Source organism: Panulirus ornatus, chromosome 57, assembly GCF_036320965.1.
Source record: "Panulirus ornatus isolate Po-2019 chromosome 57, ASM3632096v1, whole genome shotgun sequence".
NCBI lineage: Eukaryota > Metazoa > Arthropoda > Malacostraca > Decapoda > Palinuridae > Panulirus > Panulirus ornatus.
In genome coordinates, this window is record NC_092280.1 from 23,766,474 (window position 1) to 23,792,233 (window position 25,760).

Here is a 25,760-nt window from a genome sequence, read left to right on the forward strand (position 1 = left end):
GTGTGAGGTGGTTTGATCGTATAAGCAATAATAGGGTAAGAGAGATGTGTGGTAATAGGAAGAGTGTGGTTGAGAAAGCAGAAGAGGGTGTTTTGAAATGGTTTGGTTGCATGGAGAGAATGAGTGAGGAAAGATTGACCAAGAGGATATATGTGTCTGTGGTGGAGGGAACGAGAAGTGGGAGACCAAATTGGAGGTGGAAAGATGGAGTGAAAAAGATTTTGAGTGATCGGCAGCAGTATGAAACGATATAACAGGGATATGGTAATCCACCCTCAGTAGATATTGTCATGCAAGTGAGAATAGTCAGCAGAGCATTTCATGTGGCTTACATTAGAAATCCAGTGAATTGAAGTGTGATTCATAGGTTTTTTGTTTCACATATGCATGATGAAACTGTAGAGAAATTCAGCAAAGTACAGCTTAATGAAAAACAACATTGACAAAAACATATAACTTACCCTTTTAACATAATTACTAGAATAGGTACTTAGAAATTTTTTTTTCTATTTTTTGGGGGGCTTTGTTTAGGCTGATGAAAATGAAAGTCTGCAAATGAATATTAACTCTGACTGTGGCTACTCTATAGATATTTAGGTGCCTTCAGTGCAGCAGCTTTTGTATTATATTAAAGAATATTTACTTTTTCTTACTTTTCTAAAAAAGAGTTTTTTCTGGATAAGATTGTATACTGTATATATCAGTATAGTAACTCATAAATTATATGTTTGGTAAAATTATGAAAAAATAAATGTTCAGGCTGCAACAGTGCTAGATGTAAGATGTGTCCTCTCTAATGGCATAAAACTGTATATATACATTCACTTCAGTCATGTTACAGTTCCCCAAGATATTTATTTATTATACTTTGTCGCTGTCTCCTGCATTAGCGAGGTAGCGCAAGGAAACAGACAAAAGAATGGCCCAACCCACCCACATACACATGTATGTACATACACTTCCACACACGCACATATACATACCTATACATCTCAACGTATATATATATATATATATATATATATATATATATATATTTTTTTTTTTCATACTATTCTCCATTTCCCGCATTAGCGAGGTAGCGTTAAGAACAGAGGACTGGGCCCTAGAGGGAATATCCTCACCTGGCCCCCTTCTCTGTTCCTTCTTTTGGAAAATTAAAAAAAACGAGAGGGGAGGATTTCCAAACACCCGCTCCCACCCCTTTTAGTCGCCTTCTACGACACGCAGGGAATACATGGGAAGTATTCTTTCTCCCCTATCCCCAGGGATATATATATATATATATATATATATATATATATATATATATATATATATATATATATATACTCAGACATATACATATATACACATGTACATAATTCATACTGTCTGCCCTTATTCATTCCCTTCGCCACCCCGCCACACATGAAAAGACAGCCCCCCGCATGTGTGCGAGGTAGCGCTAGGAAAAGACAACAAAGGCCACATTCGTTCATACTCAGTCCCTAGCTGTCATGTATAATGCACCAAAACGACAGCTCCCTTTCCACATCCAGGCCCCACAGAACTTTCCATGGTTTACCCCAGATGCTTCACATGCCCTGGTTCAATCCATTGACAGCACGTCGACCCCGGTATACCACATCATTCCAATTCACTGTATTCCTTGCATGCCTTTCACCCTCCTGCATGTGCAGGCCCCAATCACTCAAAATCTTTTTCACTCCATCTTTCCACTTCCAATTTGGTCTCCCACTTCTCCTCTTTCCCTCCACCTCTGACACATTATTTGTATACAATTACAGGTACTGACCCATTTATCCAGATTCCAGAAATCCTGATATTTTTTGAACTGGCTAGTTTTGAATGTAGCAGTCTTTATAGATCTAACAGACCCTGGTTTAGAAGGTTATTAATTTGTCTCTTTAATAGTTTTTCTTATTTTTCATTGTTTATTTTATATTTTACGTATATAGTAGGATGTGTTCCAGGAAACTCGAAAATCGTAAAGTCCAGGTTGCCTCCAGTCCCAAGCTTTCCAGATAAATGGTTCAGTACCTGTATATACATCATATATATAAATCTAGATGAGTTATTAATATACATTTCTTTTGCCCGGGGCAGTTAAAGAATTATGTTTTATCCCTTACAATGTTTTGAAGGTTGGAGACGATGTGAGCATATAAACTATATTAATGTATGGTAGCAAGGTCTTATTGCCAGATAATGGATGATGCATAGATTTTCCATTTATTAATGCCCTTTGGAAGTGTAAATCGAAGAAATCATACATGACATGGTAGCAGTGAATTGCCTCTGAAGGAACGCTCCCATATATATGATATGACAGCAGTGAATGGATTAATTGTAGCTTTTATGTGTGTCTTTAAGAAATCTACTGTAAGTTATTTCATTGCATTGTATCTGTTACCTAGTGCTGTAACTATATCATTAGTTAGGACAATTTGTAGTGTACATTGTTGTTGTATAATCTGCATTATTAAAGTGATTATTGTGTTCATCAAAAAGAAATTCACTTGTTTTGATATTTTGAAAGTTGTATTTAGCACTGTTGTTAATCCTGAGGGATATGTATAAGTATGAGGCTTCAAAACACTGTTGAACTATACTGTTATATATGGATCCGATGTAAAATATGTAATATGTGGTACTCTGTTATTCATTTTCTTATATTCTCATTTCCTAATGTGTTCCATCCTGAAATGTTCTTCATTGGCAGTTTGGTGGAGGATTGCCAAGATTTGATCTCAAGAATGAATAATCTTGTTTCCCAGGTTGTAAGTGTGAAACAGGAAGATGGGGAGAGTAGATCTCACTTCTATATATAGGATTGGTTCTTACAGTAGCTACCTCCCACCTGGGCTATCCATTTACTCTACTGTTTTGGACCTTGTTTGATACATGAATAGTCATAACCATCTTTCCTTATTCTTAGCATGTATTTCACTTTTATGATGTTTAACTTCATTGTAGATAATCTTATTTTCTTAGTTATGAAAAGTTGGGATTTCAGATGACAGCTTGGAAACAGAGGTGTCATCTACATAGTGTGGGAAGAGTAAGAGAACTGATGTGTAGCTGTGAGGGAGGAGGTTTGGCTACCACCAGAGCATTTCGGTGGCTGCTTTCTCCTCCTCTGCTATATTTACCTGCCAGACTGAGCACAAATGGTGCCAGTTTGTCAATTGTTGTTCATGCCTTTGTAAATGCATAGCTGAGGTCATACTTTCATGGAGATTTCTACTGAGTATGGTTCATGGAGTGTAATGTATCTATACTTGTATAGCACAGGTTTAGCCAGAGTTGAAAGCTGTTGCTGTGGTCTTGCTTCTGTAAATACATTGCTGAATCATACCTCTATATTGTCTATACTGTACTGTTGTTTTAGAGCTTGATAATTACACAGCTTTCATGAATATTTAGCACTTTCTGATTTCATAAACATTTCCTGAAAGATTATTTCATATAATTCTGCTGGTTTTGCATATATTTTCCTGAAGTCACACCTTTTCACTGCAAGCAATATCATGTCTTCTGTTCTTTAGAAAGTGCAATGCATTTAGATTCTCTTCCATGTATTCATGTCCTTGCAGTTTTTTTTTTCTGAACCACTAAGATGTGCTGATTTTTTTCATATAAATCTGGCTATCCAAAAGACACGTGAATGACTCTGGCTAATATTATTTTCATATTTAAACAGGATGCACATTTAGTAGACTTTCAGATGAGCTGCAAAGATGAATAAGTTTTTGCTCCGAAAATTGTAGGGTTAGGCACATCTGCTTACACTTTAAAATATTTATCATAAGTTAACAACCAACTTATCTTGAAGCAATGCTAAAAATGCTAATGGAATGTTGACTTTTTTTCAGGGTCTCTTCCTTTCTCCCGTAAACATCCCTTGGCAAATTGGCTGTCTTCTATGCTCACCATCTTTGCTGGTGGTTTGCTGACAAATTTCTTACTAGGTGAACCTCTTCTTGGTGCTCTCAAGAACAACCAGCAACTCCTCCTGGCCACTGCTGTTTGGTGAGAGTACATAGAAGCTGGAAAGAGCTTAGGATAGAATTTTACAAATAGGTATAGAAGATTTGTTTTCTGTGTAGTATGTTGTGGAAAATGTGATTCAATGCCCTTTCTACAAATCAGGATAAACAGCCAGACAAAGAAGGCACTGACCGTTTAGGACATTTATTAAAGGGAAGAATTCAGAAATGATGGTGGTGTAGTGATTAGCATCGCTGACTGCAAATTACACGTGGGCAAGCAAGGATTTGAATCCAGGCCAAGGCAGTACGCTTACAGTGAATTCAGCTGTTTACCCCCCCCCCCCCCCGGACTGGTTGATTAATGGGTACGATAAGTAGCATATTGACTACCTCAAGACGTGGAGGTAGAAGAATCCGGATGATAGAATGGACTAAGGTACTGTACAAATGCAAGATAAAAGTGAACGTTTACCAAAGATGCACTGGCACCTCTTCTGGTTTTTATGCATAATTTAGAGGAGCTTGAGTACATAACAAGTAAGATGGTCAGCTGAGTGTTGGAATTTATAATATGGGGCAGAATATGTGTCCTTTGTTTCATCATTAGCATTGCCTTTTATTATCTCATATGTATTGGAGGAGGATCTGCTCTTAATAGATTCTGTAATGAATTAGAAGGAACTGGCGATTTTATAGAACTCGCACACATTTATGTCAAGGTAAGCTGCTTTTGGAAGGATCTCCATGAGCTGAAGAATTGGGAATATGGGCTATATTGACCCACAGCTTCTTGAGCCTTTTTCCAGTGGATTAGTGGTTCTTTATCCTCATCTGAGTTGTTTTGCTCATCATTCTATAAAGTTTAGTATAGTTTTGTGACCATATCAGTTACCATCCTTTGTTAAAACCATCTTAACAACCCTAAGTATGGTCATAATGTGTTCATTGACATACTGGTAAAGGAAATTTTCCTTTGTACATGCAAGAACTATCCATGGCTATTATTCCATATCCATCAGAATGTAATGATTGAAATCCTCTGTTATTACTACTTTACCACCCCTTAGAGATGCATGCTTTACTGCTTCATGTACCATTCTTATTGTAACTTTACTGTTATCCTTTTATGATTTTTCTGGATGGTTGAAATCCTTTGGGGATTATTGTTTTCAACACCACCATGCACTTATTTGCTACAGTTACTCATCCCATTATGTATTGTTTGAATGGGTCATTTTCCAGTATTTCCTGAAACTTAAGGCTGTCTCATATTAAGTGAGCTAGTTGTACTCCTCCTTTGTCTTCTCTCTCCTTTCTTGCTACCATGTATCCCTCTGAACAGAATGTTTGAAATAGTATGTCTCTAGTAAGTTTTGTCTCCACAAAAACAATATCAGGTGCATTTTCTCTAATATGCTTCCAGATTTCCAACTCTACCATTTGATACTATTCCATCTGCATTTGTTTACATTTCTTTCATTCAGATGTTTCCATCACTTAACATTATTGAGGTTTCAGCAACACTGGTGGGGCAGTCAGTACCTTCCTCTTGCCTGATTTTGTTATTGTAATTATTTTGTGCTTTTTTACCTCTCTCTCTCTCTCTCTCTCTTCCTTTGATCTGTTTCTAATGAAGACCCTGAATTCTTTCATGTGTGTAAGTTCCTTATCCTCCCTAAGCACCTCTTGGCTCCATGACTCTGATTCAGATGCATCCATTAATGGTTGCCACTATGTCTTGGCCCTATTCACCAATTCTCAATTTTTATGACAAAAACTGCCTGGCATGTCTGTAGCCACAAGGAGTCTTAATCAGCATTCCTTCCTTCATCCTTTCTTTATTTAGAATAGGGTCCTCCAGCTCAAAAATCATTAGGGATTTGTTTTTCAACTTGTTGATTCACAGTATTCTTACTTTCAGTGCCATGAATGTTTTTACAAAATCCATCAATGTTGATTTGTCAGTCTCTGCATTTTAAGTTATTTTCAAAATCTTTTTTAACAAACTAGCATTAATCCTCATACTCTGTACTGTTTTAATCCTTGCATTTACGAGGCCATGAATATCCCTAATTGTTCTGTCTCTTATCGTGCATATTATTTTTTACACTATCACTTGTTTCTCTGTCCTGTAGTTTTGATGTACCCAGGTCCCATTTTTGTTGCATTAGTCAGGATATGCATTAGTTCTATTCAGCAGCTCCAGAAAATCCCCATTCCCCTTTTGCCGATGATTATCAATAATATTTGTACTCTTTGTTTGGGGTCATTTAGCAGAATTTGGATGCATTAAGGGATAGCTTGTTTGCTCTTAATAGCATAGAACTTCATCTATATTTACAGGTATGTCATCTTCTACTCTCCCTTCGATGTGGGCTACAAAATTGCTAAATTTCTCCCAATTAAGGTTCTACTTGCTGCCATGAAGGAAGTATATAGGTTAGTGTATGTTGTAATCTACACTGTAATATTGTTTTGTGACTTTACTGTAAGGACCAGTGTTACTGGACTCCGCCTGATTGAGGTTATAACATGAATGAAAAGTCACCATCGGTGAGGATGTATCACAGGGATTATAGTAGACAGAAGGATAGGAAGATAGTGGTGGATGGGAAAGAGTCAGTGTTTCCCATGAAAAAGACAAAGGGCTTGAAGTTCCTAACTTTGATTTTTGTAGAGAACATCCTCAAAATTTTTTGATGCTCATAGAATGTCATCTTGGAGATAATTTTTTTTTTTTTTTAGATTTCAAAACCTACAATTATGGATGTATATGATAATGGCTGACTCTAGTAATACTTCCTGGAAGAACTCAATATTTAAAGTAAAGTGACATGATTTAGTATTGTCCAGCATCTTTACCTGAGCATTCATATCTCAGCTGCAGGATTACTGTACCCTATCGTGATGCCTTTTTTACAGGGTGAAGAAAATTAATGATGGAGTGACTCATGCAGCAAAGGTATTCCCTAACGGCTATCTAAGCATGGTCCTAATTGGCACCATCAAGGGTGAGTACAGTACTGCGCCTACTTAGCAGTGTTCCATTAAAGTTGTTTGTCAGTGTTGATAATAAAACCAGTATGATTTTCATATATTCTAGTTTTATAATGATTGTCTTATTGCTTGGATGTGATGGCCATAATTTTGAAGGGAAGTTGTCGCTTAATTATTGAATGATAATTTTACTGCATTTTGAAATGAGTTTAGGCTTAGATGTATATTAGAGTTGAGGGCAAGTGTGTTACTATATCTTTTTTCATTCAGGCAATGGCTCTGGCTTCTTGAAGATCCTTGAACGCCTGATGCGTGGAGTCTGGACACCCGCGGCTGTTGAAGTCATGCAACCTACCTTGTGAGTTGAATTATTATTTGACTCTATAAGTATGTGCATGAGTACTTATATTTGAAGAGTACCAAATTATGCATGTATTTGCATCAGTTAGTTTACAAATGGAGAAAAATATACCAAGTATTCCATTGCTGGAAGGTCCTTTTTTATACTTGTTTTTGTTGAATAATATGGAGTTATATTTTATAATGCATACTGTTTTTTTTAGTTTTGAAGAGCTGTTGCACTTAGATATTTTGATTGCAGAAAATAGATATAGGATATGTTAACATTACTTTGTACATCAGACTGTCAAGGTTAATATGCCTAGAACTTAGACCATTACATGATGTAGAACCTCAGGAAATAAATTTGCTCTCTTTATGTAGATCTCCCACAGAATTTATTGGGAAAGGTCTGTGGTTTTGGTGCATTTTGCATGACAGCTTTAGATGTTCGAGTACAATATGTGGTGTGAGGTGGTTTGATTTAAGTAGTGAAAGGGTAAGAGAGATGTGTGGTAATAAAAAGAGTGTGGTTGAGAGAGCAGAAGAGGGTGTTTTGAAATGGTTTGGTCACATGGAGAGAATGAGTGAGGAAAGATTGACCAAGAGGATATATGTGTCAGTGGTGGAGGGAACGAGGAGAAGTGGGAGACCAAATTGGATGTGGAAAGATGGAGTGAAAAAGACTTTGAGTGATCGGGGCCTGAACATGTAGGAGGGTGAAAGGCGTGCAAGGAATAGAGTGAATTGGAACTATGTGGTATACCGGGATCGACGTGCTGTCAATGGATTGAACCAGGGCATGTGAAGCGTCTAGGGTAAACCATGGAAAGTAATGTGGGGCCTGGATGTGGAAAGGGAGCTGTGGTTTCGGTGCATTATACATGACAGCTAGAGACTTAGTGTAAACGAATGTGGCCCACGTTGTCTTTTCCTAGTGCTACTTCGCACACATACGGGGGGAGGGGGTTGTCATTTCATGTGTGGTGGGGAGGCAATGGGAATGAATAAGGGCAGACAGTATGAATTATGTACATGTGTATATATGTATATGTATGTGTGTGTATATATATATATGAATACGTTGAGATGTATAGGTATGTGTATGTGCATGTGTGGACATGTATGTACATACATGTGTATGTGGGTGGGTTGGGCCATTCTTTCGTCTGTTTCCTTGCGCTACCTCGCTGATGCAGGAGACAGCGACAAAGTATGATAAAACAAATGATTTAAGAATGGCCTCCACTCATATACTCATATATATATGCTGGATTAGTTATCAGTAAATATAAAAATGTGTATGTTTGTTCTTTTTTTTACAGCCCCACCAAGGCATCCATTGCTGCTGCCCTCATCTTTGTGTTGGACAAAAAGACCGATATCATCTCTGCACCTCATTCTCTTGTCTATTTTGGCATCTGTATCTTCTTTGTGTACTTCAAGGTATGATTGTGTATTCTTAAGAAATGTTACTATTTGATTCCAGAAATTACTTTAGTGTGTGCTAACACACTTAGACAGCTCATTGAATTAAAGAATTTTGCAATATGTTCCCTGGCTCATATATGTGTTGCAGAAAGGTGTTTGAGACAAGAAGAGACATGTTTATCCACGTAAGATATCTAAGCTAAGAAATGAAATTTAACTTTCCACCTGTCCACCTCTGTTCAGGGGTAATTCCTGAGCTCATTTTGGATAAATGCTAGTCCAGGTTTATAAGTTTGGGCTGTGGGTGTAGTGCATGCATAGTTGACCCTAGTTAGTAAAACCCTGGGGCCAACCACCTATATATGCATACTACTGTGTTAAGAGTGTTAATTGCTCCTTTGATGTACTGGGTTCCAACATGATATCCCAAGAACTGTAAGGTAAAACTTCTAAAGACCAATGTATAGTCACAGTACAGAAATATTCTCTCTTTCATCAAATATATTTTTGTTTTTCTTTGCCTTTCATGCATCTATCAATTTGTATGTTTTAAAATGTTATCTGATACTTCAGTATACCTTTCCTTTTTACCAAGTCCGTCAACTTGGAATGTAAATCTTTCTAACCTCTGAGACTCCTCCATTCAACCATACTTTGCAGTGTAACTATTCTTCTCAAACTCAGTTATATTGCTTGTATTTGCTATTTTTTTTCTTATATAGTGTCCTATGGACTTTTGTTGACACCAGCAACTTTTAATGTTTATCACAGTGTTACTTTGCCATCCTAATGTAATGGCCATCATTAACTTGCAGTTTCTTCCTTTTCTCATGAGTTTCTCTTCTTGTATTTCCTCTGCAAGACATTACCTCTTAACATTATTCCATTATTGTATACATTACACTCTTGGAATATGTATTTATGTTTTCTCAATTATCTGTTGTATCAACAGCTGTCATCTCTCCTGCTGGGCATCCATGACCCATTTGTGCCATTTGAGAACCTCTTCTGTGCCATATTCCTGGGTGGCATATGGGACTCATTGGCTCAGACCCTTAGCGGCAAGAGGGGAGCTGCTGCAGATAAGGGGGGAGATGCTGTCAAAAATGGTAATGGGAAAAATAAAAAAGACTGAGGAAGCACTTTGTGGCTTTTTAGTGTGTGACCACTAACACAAAGGCACAGCATGAGAAGCCTGTTGTAAGTATGCATGTGAAATTCAATGTTTACATAGGCATTAAAGTTTTTATTTATTCAGTTTTTGTATGTCTCTTTAATCTTATGTAGAATTTTTTTTATAGAGGATTACAATGAAGAAACATTAGGAGTAAAACTATAGACTGTTAGCTTTAGGTAAAGCAGGGTGGCTTTATTTTTTTCAGTTCAGTACACTAGTTGATGTATATCTTAGCACAGTAGGGTCTAAATGACCAACTAACAGCATCATTTTTAACTTCGGTCGAAGTAGCATGGGAAAAAGATTTATCTTTACATGAAGTAGGTTACTTGAAACTGCTATAGTTTACCAAGAAAAGACTCCTTTCAGCGAGTACAGTAAGATTGCTCTGAATTAAGGAAGAGGGATGGGAAGGACTTGTGTACCAGGAAAATTTGGGGTCAGTTGATAATAATAACAACATTTGTTGGGATGTGTGAAGATGAATATTATGCTAGTCAAAATTTGAAAATCCAGAATTCCTAGGAGCAAACAATGTTTGGATTTTGAAATCTAACAGATTTTTAGGAAGAAAGAATTTTACCCAAGTATATCCTGTATGGTGTTGAAGGCAGATAAGTGAAACAGGAGTCAGGGTGGGAGTTCTTCCTACCTGTGTTATTACTTTCCAAAAGATGAATAGAAGGAGGGAAGTAAGAAATTTTATTCAAATGTTATTGTTGTTGCCTCGTTAAGGTGAGAAACAATGAACAGGAATGAAAGAAAGGTGAAACATGGTCCCACATGTTGTGATATGAATACTGTACTGTACACCTTTCCATATCTATTCACTGGCACAGTATGTGTAACTTCACTCCCTCAGTCACACATATTTTATTTTTTTGACACCAGGTTTGGAAACTGCAGAATATCTTATTTTTTTCTGTAAGTTCCTGGACAGTTGGAGATGCTACCTTACCCTGGCCCACAACTGGGGCCCAGGAGAGATGTCTCAGGTCTGGTGCTACTTTTGAACCTAGGATCCTTGATTAACTCTTGCCTTTAACCTCATAACTGCAGAGTTTCTCAAAAGTTACCCTCCCCAGTGAAAAAAATATATAAGCCGTACTTTATCAAAGATAATGCTAAAGAAATAATATACTTTCAGTGGTGTTGGTGTGGTATGGTTTTGAGTGGATAGGGAAGACCTGAGCTAAGAGCATAAATGCTCTTTATTAAACATTTGATTATTATGGTTTTTACGTGGTGTATCTCTATTGTGTACTGCGTACATCTTATGACATTACATTTTTTAGTTCTCTAAGGCTTGATTTCACACTTGTATGTCTTTGTATACATCTTGTACATACCATACCTATTTTTACATTTTATTTATAGACACAGAAATTCATTTAAATGTAAATGAATAGATAAGCTCCCTTTCACCAGAAATATCCTCACTAGTGCCTCAGACATTGTTTCTTTTATTTCAAAAATAACTATGATGGTAACTGTGTACATGTGGCATCATACTCAGATGACGTGTGTTTTGTGTGCTCTTGATGATCTGTAGGTGACTGAGGTGGATGATATTTTTTCCAGCTGTGATGGTAGGCTGCTAATGACACCACTGGATAATTGGTGGAGGCAAACATCAGCTGGGTATTAGAAAGATGGGAATCAATAAAATGTCATATGATGCATGGGGCAGTTGCTTCAAGACGCATTATACGGTCAAACCACTCAATACTAGATTTTTTTGTTGTTAAGATATTCTTATCAATTGTCCTCGTTTTCACGGCTTTGCTGCAAACTGGCATTTTCAATAATAGTCAAAATGCCCGAATTTACGATGTATTTCCTTGACATAACATGGTCACACCTGTGTAAATAGTACATATGTTAAAGATGTGTACAAACAAGAAAACAATATTCTCAGGGAATGATTCAAGCTAATGAATTATGGTGATTTGTGGAAGAATTTTATTACAAAAAAGTGTTTTAGCTCTTGAAATGCTATCAATTATTTTAGAGTTCCCAGAATCTGATATGATAAATTTTATACATGGTTCAACGTGATATTAGAATAAAGATATATGCTATACATATCTCACAATAATGGAGCATTGTAAATTTTACTTACTGCTACATTGTTTGTTGAGTATTTTTACTAATAATATAATAAAGCATTAATTATTACTGTATATTAGGAGTAACAGTATGATATTGCTAACTTTGATTTGTAAAGCAAATGAAAGAAATATGTACTCTTTTATTGTTCTTATTTTATATTGTATTTTTCTTGTATCAGTTCAAGCAAATTTGATGCCTACATGCTGAGTATTTATTGATACTTTATGTGGATTGTATAGAATCTTTTCAATAATGTGACAAACACATTATCTATCCATCTTTTTATATCTCTGACTTCCATTCTCTCTGGGAACTCTGTCAAGGGAGTGGCCACATTAAGAGAGTCTCCATAACTGGTTAACTGCAGTGCTCCATTTAGCCTTTAGTGCCTCATCCTAAACAGGCCACCAGAAGACGGCAGTTCTAGCATAGTGTTTTCAGGAGCTCCTACCTTGTTCCTAATGACTACTTCTACCTGATGTATCTTCCTAGTGTTCCAGCCTACTTCTACCTAGTGCTTCTGCCTGATATTCCTACCTACTCCTTCTACCTAAAGTAGAAGTTTCTGCCTAATATTCCTGCCTACTACATTTTCTACTGCTCCTACCATTTTGCCAAAAGGCAGGGCTAGCACATGGGACTCACCAAAGGAAAATCTAGAGTTAGTGAAGAATCAGTTGTGTGAGTTAAGTGTTGTTGAGTGCTATGTGTGACAAAGAGAGATCATGTTTGTGGATGGAATTTCAGCAGTCCATGTGAGGGTGAGTCAGAAAGAAAAGACAGGTACGTAGGTCAGAGGAGTGCAACTTGATAACATCTGAAGTTCTTGCAAACTACACAGCCATCATTGATCCTTCTGATACCCAGGCGGGTATTACTGGTAATATACCTTCCTGGTGCCTCCCAACTACTACCTACATTATCATTATGAAAAAAAATCCTAAATGAAAGTCTCTGACATAATTGTGATGATGATAAAGGATAGGTTTTCCCCAAGATCATGATGATGAATGCATCATTAACTTTGTACTTAAGTATAAGTTAAATCAAGCCAGAAGGCACAGCAGAAAAATGATGAGTACTATTCATATATTTAATGAGTTGAACGTTCCATTCACATTATTTTTTCCTTTTTGTTTTCCCTATTGATTTTATTAAATTTTTTATTACAACAAAGTGACATTTTGTATTGTATTCCCTCTACAGGGTATACTGGGGTCTGTGGGGCCTAGATGTGGATAGGGAGCTTTGGTTTTCAGTGCATTACACATGACTGCACGAGAATAATGTTTGCAGAGGTGGCCTTTTTTCGTCTTTTTCGTGGCGCTACCTCACTGATGCAGGTGGAGGCAATGCTGTTTCCTGTGGGGTGGGGAGGTACTGGGAATGGATGAAGGGAAGCAATTATGAATATGCACATGTGTATGTATATGTCTGTGTATGTGATTGTATATGTATGTATGTGTATGTACATGTATGTATATATGTGTGTATATGAATGGATGGGTCTTTCTTTGTCTGTTTCCTGGTGCTAACTTGCTGACGTGGGAAACAGCAATCAAATATAATAAGAAAATAAAAAAGATAATTACTATTATTATTGTTATACTTGATCGCCATTACCTGCATCAGCAAATTTGCACCAGGAAACTGATGAAGAAAGACCCATTCACTCATATACACCCATAGGAAACTGATGAAGAAAGACCCATTCACTCATATACACCCATAGGAAACTGATGAAGAAAGACCCATTCACTCATATTTTTTTTTTTTTTTTTTTTTCATACTATTCGCCATTTCCCGCATTAGCGAGGTAGCGTTAAGAACAGAGGACTGGGCCTTTGAGGGAATATCCTCATATGGCCCCCTTCTCTGTTCCTTCTTTTGGAAAATTTAAAAAAAAAATGAGAGGGGAGGATTTCCAGCCCCCCGCTCCCTTCCCTTTTAGTCGCCTTCTACGACATGCAGGGAATACGTGGGAAGTATTCTTTCTCCCCTATATATATTTATCTATTCACCCACTTTGCCCCGTCGCCGTCCCCCGCACCAGCGAGGCAGCGCAAGGAAACAGACGAAAGAATGGCCCAACCCACCCACACACACATGCACACACACACACGTCCACACACACCACATATACACACCTATACATCCCAACGCACACACACATACACACACACAGACACACACATATATACCCATGCACACAACTCACACCGTCCGCCCCCACTCATTCCCATCGCCACCCCGCCACACATGGAACAACAACATCCCTCCCCCCCATGTGTGCGAGGCAGCGCAAGGAAAAGACAACAAAGGCCCCATTCGTTCACACTCAGTCTCCAGCTGTCATGCAACAACGCACCGAAACCACAGCTCCCCCTCCACATCCAGGCCCCACAGAACCCTCCATGGCCCACCCCAAACGCTTCACATGCCCCGGCTCAATCCACCGACACCACGTCGACCCCAGCACACCACATCGCTCCAACTCACTCCATTCCCCGCACGCCCCCCACCCTCCTGCATGTTCAGGCCCCGATAACTCAAAATCTTTCTCACTCCATCCCCCCCCCTCCAATTTGGTCTCCCACCTCTCGTTCCCTCCATCTTCGACATGTACATCCTCTCTGTCAATCCTCCCCACCCACCCTCACGAGTCCAAACTATTTCAACAAAGCCACTTCTGCTCTCTCAACCACTCTTTCTATCACCACACATATCCCCCACCCCCTCATTACTTAGTCAATCAAACCACATATATTTTATTTCATATATATTTGTCATTTCCCATATTAGTGAGGTAGTGTTAAGAACATGAGGATAGAGGACAAAAAGGATATATGCATCAGAAGCTAATATGAATGAGAAGAGGGTGAGAAAGAAATGAGCTTGGAAAAAAGAGGTGTGTGTGTGTGTGTGTGAAATACTAGAAGAGATTGGGTATAGAATAGCTAAAGTTGTAAGCAAATGAAGCAAGGGGAATGGGAGATATTTAGTGAAGCAGTGATAGCATGTGCAAGAGATATGGGATATGGGCAGTTGAGAAATTGGTATTAATTGGCGGGGTGATTGTTCCCTCCACTTCTGATGCATATATATATACATATATATATATATATATATATATATATATATATATATATATATATACATATATATATATATACATAAAAGGCATGTGTACGTGTACGAAGAGAGGAAAGTGATTGGTTCTCAGTGAATGTAGGTTTGCGGCAGGGGTGTGTGATGTCTCCATGGTTGTTTAATTTGGCCATATTCACTCATATACACCCATATATTCATACACAGCCATATACATATATACCCATGTACATATTCATACTTGCTTGCCTTCATCCTAGCCTGAGCTAGGTACCCATTTTATCAACCAACTAGGGGTTGTAATGTTTGACCTTAAAAGAAGGCTAGAAATGATCATCATAAATTTGTCCTCTACAGTACAATATATTGGATTTATTGGAAAACAGCTTTGTATGAACATTTGCCGAAATATGGCCAAGAAGTGGCTAAAGAACCCCAAATTAATGTTTCATGGCAAAGTTTGACCATTCATCTGTTTTTGATATCTGCTGAGGTGGGACAAGATGAGCAGGTACATGAGTAAGAACATTGTAATGCTGAGAGTCCCTGACTTATAAATGTTTTGCCAATAAAAACCCATACTTACATGTTAGCTCTGTAGAACACACTATAATTTCTTGTGCAATATACAGTCACTCATGAATCTTGGAACTACTTAAATACATTAAATGTTGCTTAATATGATGTTTTAGTAAATTTATTTATTTTGGAATACAATATCTAATGCATTTTTAGAGTCAGTTATAGGATTTACTTTAATTTTGTGCATATTTATCATCATTTCTTTATATATTTTTACTTACGAACAACTTGTCATATGAACAGCACCCTGCAATGTAACTCATTTGTAAGTTGGAGATTCCCAGTACTGTATTTCTGAATGTGATGTCTGTATCCATCTCCAGAACAATCCTTTTGTACTTTACAGCTTCCATTTCTTCACTGCATATGATGGATTTCTGCCTTTACTTTTAGAAAAGAGATTTAACATGGGAGACATGAATGACGGAAATGCTAATCTTAAGAACTTTCACATGTATTCTTGAAATTCAACAGAGAATGGAAATCCTCCAATTATTAGGTCTTACGATTCAGAAGCAAATTACTGTGGTCACTGTAATTGACAATGATGAAGAAAGGTTGTCTTTAAGTGAAAAGCAAAGACACAGAAGGATTAGAATCATGTTAGTGGACCACCTTGAGATCATAGATATAGTTCTTAAATAACTGAAGCATAATTACTAGTTAAATTTCATGCAGAAATATCCATTTTAAACTGAAAGAAAAGAAAAGATTTTGGGGGATAGTTAGGGATTTGAACTCCAGGTGTTTGAGATAAAAACTTTTTGCATTGCTAATAACAAACCAAGCTGAGCAGAATATGGTGTCTGATTAAGATCATAAGACATATTAGAATTAAGGGAATTGGCAACGTTCATAAACTATGTAGAACATCTTGTTTCCTTTTGCTTTCAGTGTTAGCAGTTTATTGGCAAAACTTAGGCTGGAATTCTGAAACTTTGAGCTTAGTTCAGACATTCATTTCAACAAACTAAGTCATTTGTGTTGAAATTATTTCAGCAGATTATTGAGTCAGATGAGAACCAACTTGAATGTTTTTTAGTTCAGTTCATAGATGAACAGAATATTTTGATTGTTTTTCAGTTTATGAATTAAAACAGCATCCATTAAAGCAATGAACACCCAACCTAATGGGCCACCATGCTAATATGTTTGTGAAACTCCATGTTGTTAAAAGCATTAACATGATAGTACTAAACACCAGAGTGTTTTGGGATCCTGTTCCCCTGGGCTGGTCCTTTTCTTCTGGTGATGGGTTGTGTGTGATTAGGAACATGAACTACCTCAAAATTTTTGTGCTTTTACCATATATACAACCAGTGCTTATTTTAGGCTGGACATTTAAGGAAAGCAGTAGTGCTTGTGTGAGCAGTACAGATATAACAGTTTTTATTACTAATCATTATTGGCACTCTTATTTTAGTGTGTATGTAATTATATAGATATTTTAAATAGATAGACATACAGTTGCCTGGAGTCTTTCAACAAAAAGGTAGGAAATAACTTTTAGAAGTTAATAGAGTGTGAAATGCTCAGGATTTTGCATGAACTTGACAGCGGAGTAATGTTTTGTATTGACTTATTTCTGACAGTATACACTTTCTCAGATTATAGTAAAATATTATCATGAAAGACAAGCTTTGATGGGTATGGGGATTTGAGAGAGAAATATTTTTACATTAAATGGTTGAAGGAAATCAAAAGTTCATGGACTTGGGCTTTTCCTTAGAGGTAGATTTTTCTTATCTTGTCATATACCAGGATGGTTAATGAGTAAGGTAAGATTACCATTTGGTTATGGTAATGATATGACACCAGTGGATCAAGGATAGCGTTGGTTAAGGATTGTTAACTGAAGAATTTATAAGATACTACCTACTTTGTATATACTAATCATATCTTCCTCTACACGTGACAGAGCTTAAGGAATCATACTTCATGCTCCTTTCCACTCAAGACGTCTAGACTTAACATGGAAGGTCCATTTACAATAATAAACTATTAAATTTTCCCAACAGCTGTTGTCCCTGGCTATTAGAAACAAATGAAAGTTGAGGAGTCATTAATGCTTTAACAGGGGCCATGTATTCCAGGTCTTGGCCAGAATGCCAGCTAACTTTTGGAAAGACCCTGTTAATGCTCAGGGTAACTCTAAGTTAACTCATGGATCATTTCCAAATTAGTGAAATAGTTTGCTCATACTGTTTATGATTTAAAGGGAAATCTACTTGCAGCTTGTTTAGGTGGTTTAAAGAACCTTTCAAAATAGTGTCTACATTTATTCATCCTTGGTGTTTTTTAACTTGTTCCCTTGTAAGTTGATTCAGCAACAAAAGTAAAGTTTGGACTTAGATGATGAGGAATTAATTGTTATTAATCAGTATGCTTTATTAGTTCAAGAATCTAGTGGGGAGGCTGTGTCTTCAGTTGATAAAGCCACTTGATAGACAAAAGGCATGGAGTTGACTTCATGTTGTGTTACAAGAAGTGAGGATAGAGATATATATATGTAGTGAGGTAACTATAACAAGAAATCTTTTTATGGACTGGATTTTGTTGATTATGAACTTGGAGGTGAATTTTATTCCTTTTAGCTCTAGTTGTTTGGATAAGCTACACCAGTTAGTTGAGTTTTGGGATTTATCACTAATATTAGGACAAACAAGTACATTTTATGAATAATGCTAGTTCTTTTTCAACTTTGAGACTGATTAATCTTTCAGCTAGTCTTTGATTTCCATTTGGGTTTCCCATAGATATAAGATATTTGTCAGTAGACTTGGTCACTTTTTTAGCCATATTGGTGTATTGTTTGATGATATTATACATCTCAATACCTTTTTATGGAGTACAGAGAGTAAATTTTGCATTTGAGACTCTTATGTACTTATGTATATGAATAGATGCATAAGAGCTTACTTTCTCATATTCAATTTTCTATAATATAAAGAGGTGTGGAGTTCATTGTCAAGAGTTCACTTTGATCCTGTGTTTGACTGGCTGTCGTTATGTACAGCACCATGATATTTGTTGTGCTTATTTTGTGGTAATTTCTTTAGGCTGAATTCAGACGTATATCTCCTGCAGATGACATAATTACCCTACTTAGGCAATTTAGTTTCCAAGTGTTAACCAATAGACCAGTCTTAGCTTGTGTTTCTGTAGTTATTTCACACATAAGTACAATATTGTCTTTCAGTTGTGTTTTATGTTTTTTCTTTTGTGCCATTTCACACTTGAATGGCTCATAGCTTACGATATTTATAGTCACTACGAAATTGGTTGACCAAGGCGTTTTGAAGATAAAAAGTTATTTTTTATAATGAAAGTAATGCAAAAAAAAATAGGTAACAAGTGACATGGTACTGGTCATGTGAGAGGATTGAGTGGTACAGCCTCAACATGTGCACTTCAGAACTTTTTAGATGTTGCCCTTGTCCTTGTGAGAACTGTAGCTACTGTCCTTGTCCTCATGAGAATCATGATCATTGCCCTTGTTCTTGTAAGAGTCAACCATGGAAGTAAGTATCATCTCGTAGAAGTATACAAACATTCTTCTTAGGATAATATTACTGTACAAACTTACTGTGTACTTTATCATTTTAATGCAGATCTAATACATGATACTGTTGTATTCTGTGCACTTCATTGAAAAGATTATCAAAATTTCTTACAACATTTTTCAAACTGAAATCCTGGTTTAGTTGCTGCTAGCTCTTGATGCTGTTATACTCAAGCACAGAACTGATAGAGTATATTTGTATTGCTTGTTGAAATTATCCAGAAATCTATTTTCTGTTTTGCCTGATTGCTCTGTGCATTCATGTATGATTTCCTCTTACTTGGAAATATTACTTACAAGTGCTCATTTTTGTTGATGCTGGTTTAACCAAAAGCTGTGGATTTATAAGAATTATGAATTGATTTGAGAACCATGGATATTATAGATTTGTTTTCTTTGTTTCCAGCTTTGTAATTTGGTATGTTATAAAAGGATTGAGTGTAATGATAGGTAGAAGGTATTGGAGCTTCCTTCTAGTGAAGTCGGCTTTTTATTTGTTTGTAGATCACGAACATGGCTGGCAGGTAGAAGGAAGGCATTGTTGATAATGAGACCCTTTGTGACCAGCTGTATTACATATCAGGTCTGATAATTCCCATAGTTGAATTTAAATGGTTTCTCACATTTTAACACACTTCATTTTTTAATGTGTGTGCATTTTATTATCAAATGACTAAGTACAAAATGCTTATGCCAATAAAAATAGAAAACCTTGCTATCCATTATTTTTCTTACTAAAATGTATGGCTCTTAAAGGGAGAGGGGATTTGCACATTAAACTCATTGTGTACTTTGGTTTTGTTGCATGCAGGCCCTGATGTGGGTGGGAGGCACTTCCAGGCATGGGTCCCCCAGTTGGGTCATTTTATTATTTTTATTATTATTATTATTATTATTATTATTATTATTATTATTATTATTATTATTGTCCCTGGAGATAGGGGAGAAAGAATACTTTCCACATATTCCCTGCATGTTGGAGAAGGTGGCTAAAAGGGGTGGGAGTGGAGGCTGGAGATCCTCTCCTGTTTTGTTTTACTTCTCCTAAAGAGGGAACAGAGAAGAGGGCCAAGTGAAGATTTTTTCCTCTAAGGCTTAGTCATCTATTCTTGATGCTACCTCTCATGCGAGAAATGGTGAATATGTCTGAAAAATTATCATTATTATTATTATCAAAATTTTTTTTACACTTTTGCCATTTCCCATAATAGTGAGGTAGTGTAAGAAACAGATGACTGAGCCTTTAAGGGAAAAATCCTCACTTGGCCCCTTCTCTGTTTCTTCTTTTGGAAAAGTGAAACAAGAGGAGGATTTCCAGCCCCCCACTCCCTGGATTATTATTATTATTATTATTATTATTATTATTATTATTATTATTATTATTATTATAAGTATTATTATTGTTATTATTATTATTACTTCAGATAGAACACAAAGAAATCCATAATCCTTTGGACCAAACAGTGTATGGATCTTTTTTTCATTGATTTTTCGAAAATGAGTTACAAATTTTGATGTAAACTTTCTGTGAACTTAGAGAAACTTTTGCACACCTAATGCAGGATCCAGATATTATTTGTTTGTACTTTATATGGGCTTATATAAAGCACTTGACAAACATCTACTTAAATTATTTACTGAAAGCTCATGCCTCAAGTTATCAGTAGTCTTGAATGCACTGGACAACTATTTTGGGGAGTTTATGGATTTTATGAGCATGAACTTTCAATATTCTGCCTATCATTATTGTAAGTGTTATTCTTTCTTTCTTTCATATTATTATTATTATTATTATTATTATCATTATCATTATTATTATTATTATTATTATTATTATTATCATTATCATTATTATATTATTATTATTATAATAAGAGGGGTAAAGCAAGGATTTTTCCTCTGAGGGTCAATCATTTGTTCGTGACTTACCTTGCTGAGGTGGGAAAAGGCAAGAAGGTATAGAAAAACCTATGGAAACTAATAGACTCCATATGGTGCCTTGGTAATAAAGTCTCTAGACCAATCGATCAGTAACCTATTAACCATTATTCACATGGGGCCTTTAACTGTATAACTTACACCATTGTTGTAATAACCCATAAAATGTACAGACATCCTGCTGCTTTTATGCAAAATCCCTTTGTGATTTATGATAATCTTGCCTTTTAACCAGTAAAAGACGTGTTATAAAAGTAGGTGTCTCAAACTATATATTGATAAATGTTGAATAATGCATGCTGTTTGGAAGGTGTTAATTTGTCAGATTAAAGCCACAAGTGAAATAGTTGCTGTTGCTTTAGGAAATATGAAAGATATTCTTTTTCTTCAGATCAAAAGCCTGTTCTGCAGATTCTGTGATTTTTATGAACATTTTTAGATGTATTTGTCAGTTGAAAAAATTATTTGTGTATGATTTCCTTGAAAAGAAATGGAAAACAGATAATTGTTTAGATACTTTCATTTTGATATTGATACTGGGAACTTCAAGTATTTTTTTTTTTTTGTTACATAAAAGAAATTTATTGTGAAAACTTTAAGTATGTTAGAAAATTTTATCACTATTTATTTCGCAGATGAACCTTCATATAAATTGTGGGTAATTCCTTACACAAATCCCTGTTGTGGTCAAGCCTTGAATAGAATATGAGAAACGATAAAAGGAATAGAAGAAAAAAGACCATGAATTTAAGAGCTTTTGAGGTGATGGGCAGCTTTTCTTTCAAAAAGGGACAGGTTGTAGTTCTTGAGAAGAATATAAGAAAGTAAAGAGTTACACATCTTGTTAATGCAGGGGAAAGAAACAGTCATTGACTACATGATAATTATGTGATGCAGTGGCTTTACAAGAACTGTTTGGTCCCGCTAATGGAAGAAACACACGCAGAGCCTGCATATAGAATGAAAAATAAAGAAAAAGGGGAAGAGAACAGCAGTTTGGTTTGAGAATTGTTAGTTAAATGATAAAATCATCAAGATCATTTGGAAGAGCTTATGAGTTTAGACTGCTTCAGATTTGACTGTCTAATAGAACATGGAACTGCAGCCACTTTAGATGTGAGAGTATCACTATATGTAAACCGGTAATCTGAGTTTAGTAAGTGCTCAGAAGAAAAGAATCTCTGTTATCAGAATAGGACTTCCTGTCTTTAGTGGCAGACTTTAGTGGTAGATGTACCTGCTCGAGTGACATAGGGCTTTGAAGATAGATTACACATTATGGCTATGCCAAGTGCTTTGTAATTTATTTTCAAATCCCTATGCCATGCCTCTGAAGTGTGGAAATCTTACTCTGATGCTAGTTTTTTATTTTCACTTTATGGTTATACCAAGTACCCCTCATGCTTGGGTACCTCTTTGTGGTGGCTTGGTTGGATTTCATGATTTTGCATTGGTGACATATATTTGTCACTATTATAGAGGACATGAATTTTTAAAAACCAAGCCTTTGGATGTAATTGGTGAGAAAATTTCCATATCCTTCAAAATTTTAACTCTGGAAGAACAGTAAATCTTTATGGTTATTGTGCCATTTAGGGAGTACTGGATGCCTGAAGGATGCCTGAAGGATGCCTTTGGATATGTGAGTGACAGTCAATTGTGTATAACTCTTGGTGTTCACTCCAGATTGCCCTCAACCATTGTTAAGTAAATGATGTGTGCATTCATAGGTGATGTCAGTCTAAACAGGCAGTTTTCCTAAGCTTTGCAAACTTGAATCAAGGGAAACTATTCCTGATTGTTGCACAGGTTATGTTATGGAATGGTTCTTTGGAATGTTTGTTGTTCTGGTTGTAATAGTGGAGGTGATGGAATGATGTGAAGGATATGCATGATTTTATAAGGTTTTAAATTTTTTTCATCCCATTCTTCTTTTTTATTTAATGAAAAATGGTAGTCAAAGACAACTCTAGTGTACCTCCTGGAAATAACGTGAATGTGACCCCTAATGGCCATAGCATAGAAATGGGACTTGAAGCTCTTGACAGTAGAACTCCATATGACTCTGATTCAGGAAATGAATCTTAGGAAACTGAACCTGAACCTGGATCTGTAAACTTAAGCAATTTTGGGAGAAATATGGAGATTGTTGAGGTGAGATGTTTGGTGAAAATATTATATTTTGCTCCAAAATTCATAAAATGGATACTAAAGAAATGTATGTAGGCATATTTCAGAATATTATGACAGAAAAAGTAATAGAAAGAGCCTTCTAAGAGTGCACTTTGCTAAATATATTGCTTCAGAATGATACCAGGATGTTAAGGAATTAAACTTTGGAGAGTCATTGAAAAATGTAGAGATTGAAAAGCAAATGTAATGCAAATGAACAGAGCAACTGTGATAATCAGAGCTGAAGTTACCAAACAAGATGATTCAAAGTTATCCGTACTAGCTACATCAGTCAGTGATAGGGAATTATTTCCCTTTGGCTATTACGATATGAAAGCATGGGGAACCTCAAAGGCGTAAATACAAACATCACTTCATAAAGAGTAACAATGAATACTGAAAGCTAAGACAGGGATTATAGCATACAGCAGCCCAAAAATCCTTTACAAGGTAGAGATTGCTTGGAGAGTTGTCAGTCAAACTATACATCCCATTCCCCATTCAGTGGTATGAATGACAACAAAGGAGGGATGCAAGAGTAATTATGGTAACTGTATGGTTTTTAGGGAATCCTTTGAGACATCTCACATATGTTTAAAAGTAGTGAAATGTATTGTGGTGGTAAAAACAAATTGAAAGACAAAACTTGCATCAGATTTAAGAGAAGGAGGTAGAGGGAACAAGGAGAAGCAAGAGACCAAATTGGAGGTGGAATGATGGAGTGAAAAAGATTTTGAGCGATTGGGGCCTGAACATGCAGGAGTGTGAGAGGCGAGCATGGAATAGAGTGAATTAGAATGATGTAGTATACTGGGGATGACATGCTGTCGGTGGACTGAACCAGGGCACATGAAACATCTGGAGTAAATCATGGAAAGGTCTGTGGGGCCTGGATGTGGATAGAGAGCTGACTTTAGTGCGAGCGGATGTGGTCTTTTTTTGTCTGTTTCCTGGTGTTACCTTGCTGATTGTAATGTAACCTTGAAGCTGTAGGAGCCCCTTGATGTGGGATCCTGAGGTTATGGTTGCAGGATTTCATTGGGAAAAGGGTCTTAGGGCTGCATAAGAATGATAAATGTATTTTGAATTATATAACCCCAGGATCTGATGAGTTGGACTTCTACAGCTTTAGGGCAGCACTACATCCAGTAAAAGCGAACCTAAATTGTCATAGTTCATTTGTTGTTTGGAAATGTATTGGTCTCCTTACCATTTCTCTCCATACATACTCTCAGACTTTCCCCCATTTGGTGCTTAAAGTTAACACTTTTCCTTTTATCGGTTACCCCTTTGCAAGTCCATCATCGATTTCCTTGTATACTGTTGATTTTTCTTTCTCTATACTCTTTTCATGTCATGTCATTTTCCGTATTGATGTTTGTGCTGTAATGAAGGGCACTGGTTTGTATGAGATACCTTATGTTTCCATAGGTTCTCTTGTTTGAGAGATGACATCCTCCTTAATGTAAAGGGTCAGACTAGATATAGGTTTTACACTACTTGCTTCAATCCTGGGTAATTCAGGAATGTACTGCCTTGGATCATCCATGTGTTTGATATCAAATTAGTGTTTTGTGGTAGAAAAAGACCTAGTAAATTAACAAAAGCACTTTTTGATTGACTAAACCATAAAAACTTAGAAATCTGACATTTGTTAAATATGTTGTTTCAAACTGGACCGAGCAGCAGTACCACAGACTGAGAGAACTGAAGGTGGAAATGATTAGAATACACTAAGCTCAGTGACTTAGTTGCAGGTATTGGGTAGATTAAGTTTATCTTGCACTCAGGAGCCATTTTTCACATTAATGTAATGTTAATTGAACACCAAAATTCATATACTTTACTTTCAAGAAGGCATGTGAAATTAAATTTTGTTCCATGTGCATACAAAATGTGATTACTAGCGTGTTCCTTAGATCTCTCTCTGCTAAAGAAAAGGATAGTGCTTTGTTCTTACATAGAAACATACTCACAGATATTGTATTATGCATTAAATCAAAGAACATTGCTTTGCACATCCAACAAAAACTGCTTCTGCTCGTGGATTTTTCATGGATTTTTTCTGTGTATTTTCATTTACATTATTATTTTTTGCAGTTTTGGGATCCCCAAAAACTTCCGGGACCAGTGGAATCCAGAAATAAGCCTGCCTGGATCATAGGTGATGGGGTGTACTGACCCACTCTCAGCATACCACAATGATTAACAGCCTTAACACACATTTTTCAAATTATGAATGCAGTAGACTGTATGCTTTCTCTGTCAGTACTGAGCTGCAATATAACTAAAGTCAGCTGTGCTTATTCTGCCATTTAACATGAATTTTGGTGTTAAAGAGAATTAC

At 36.4% G+C, this 25,760-nt stretch overlaps 1 protein-coding gene across 7 annotated transcripts in view; it reads left to right on the top strand.

Annotated features, from left to right (window-relative positions):
* LOC139766291 (trimeric intracellular cation channel type 1B.1) overlaps positions 1 to 25,760 on the top strand; it is a 37,297-nt gene that overhangs the window by 5,437 nt on the left and 6,100 nt on the right. Inside the window, exons 2-8 of one of the 7 annotated variants that reach the window (XR_011716830.1) lie at positions 3,879 to 4,035; positions 6,339 to 6,434; positions 6,918 to 7,006; positions 7,263 to 7,350; positions 8,657 to 8,777; positions 9,715 to 9,962; positions 19,808 to 19,886. Coding sequence is in view for 3 of the 7 variants with exons in the window: in XM_071694742.1 (XP_071550843.1) it covers positions 3,879 to 4,035; positions 6,339 to 6,434; positions 6,918 to 7,006; positions 7,263 to 7,350; positions 8,657 to 8,777; positions 9,715 to 9,871; positions 25,514 to 25,560 (755 nt within the window). In the remaining 4 variants the exon portion in view is untranslated. Of the gene's footprint in view, positions 1 to 3,878; positions 4,036 to 6,338; positions 6,435 to 6,917; positions 7,007 to 7,262; positions 7,351 to 8,656; positions 8,778 to 9,714; positions 9,963 to 11,520; positions 19,686 to 19,807; positions 19,887 to 25,513; positions 25,578 to 25,760 lie in introns of those variants that run through there. The other 6 variants (XR_011716831.1, XR_011716832.1, XM_071694742.1 and 3 more) reach the window with 6 other exon arrangements.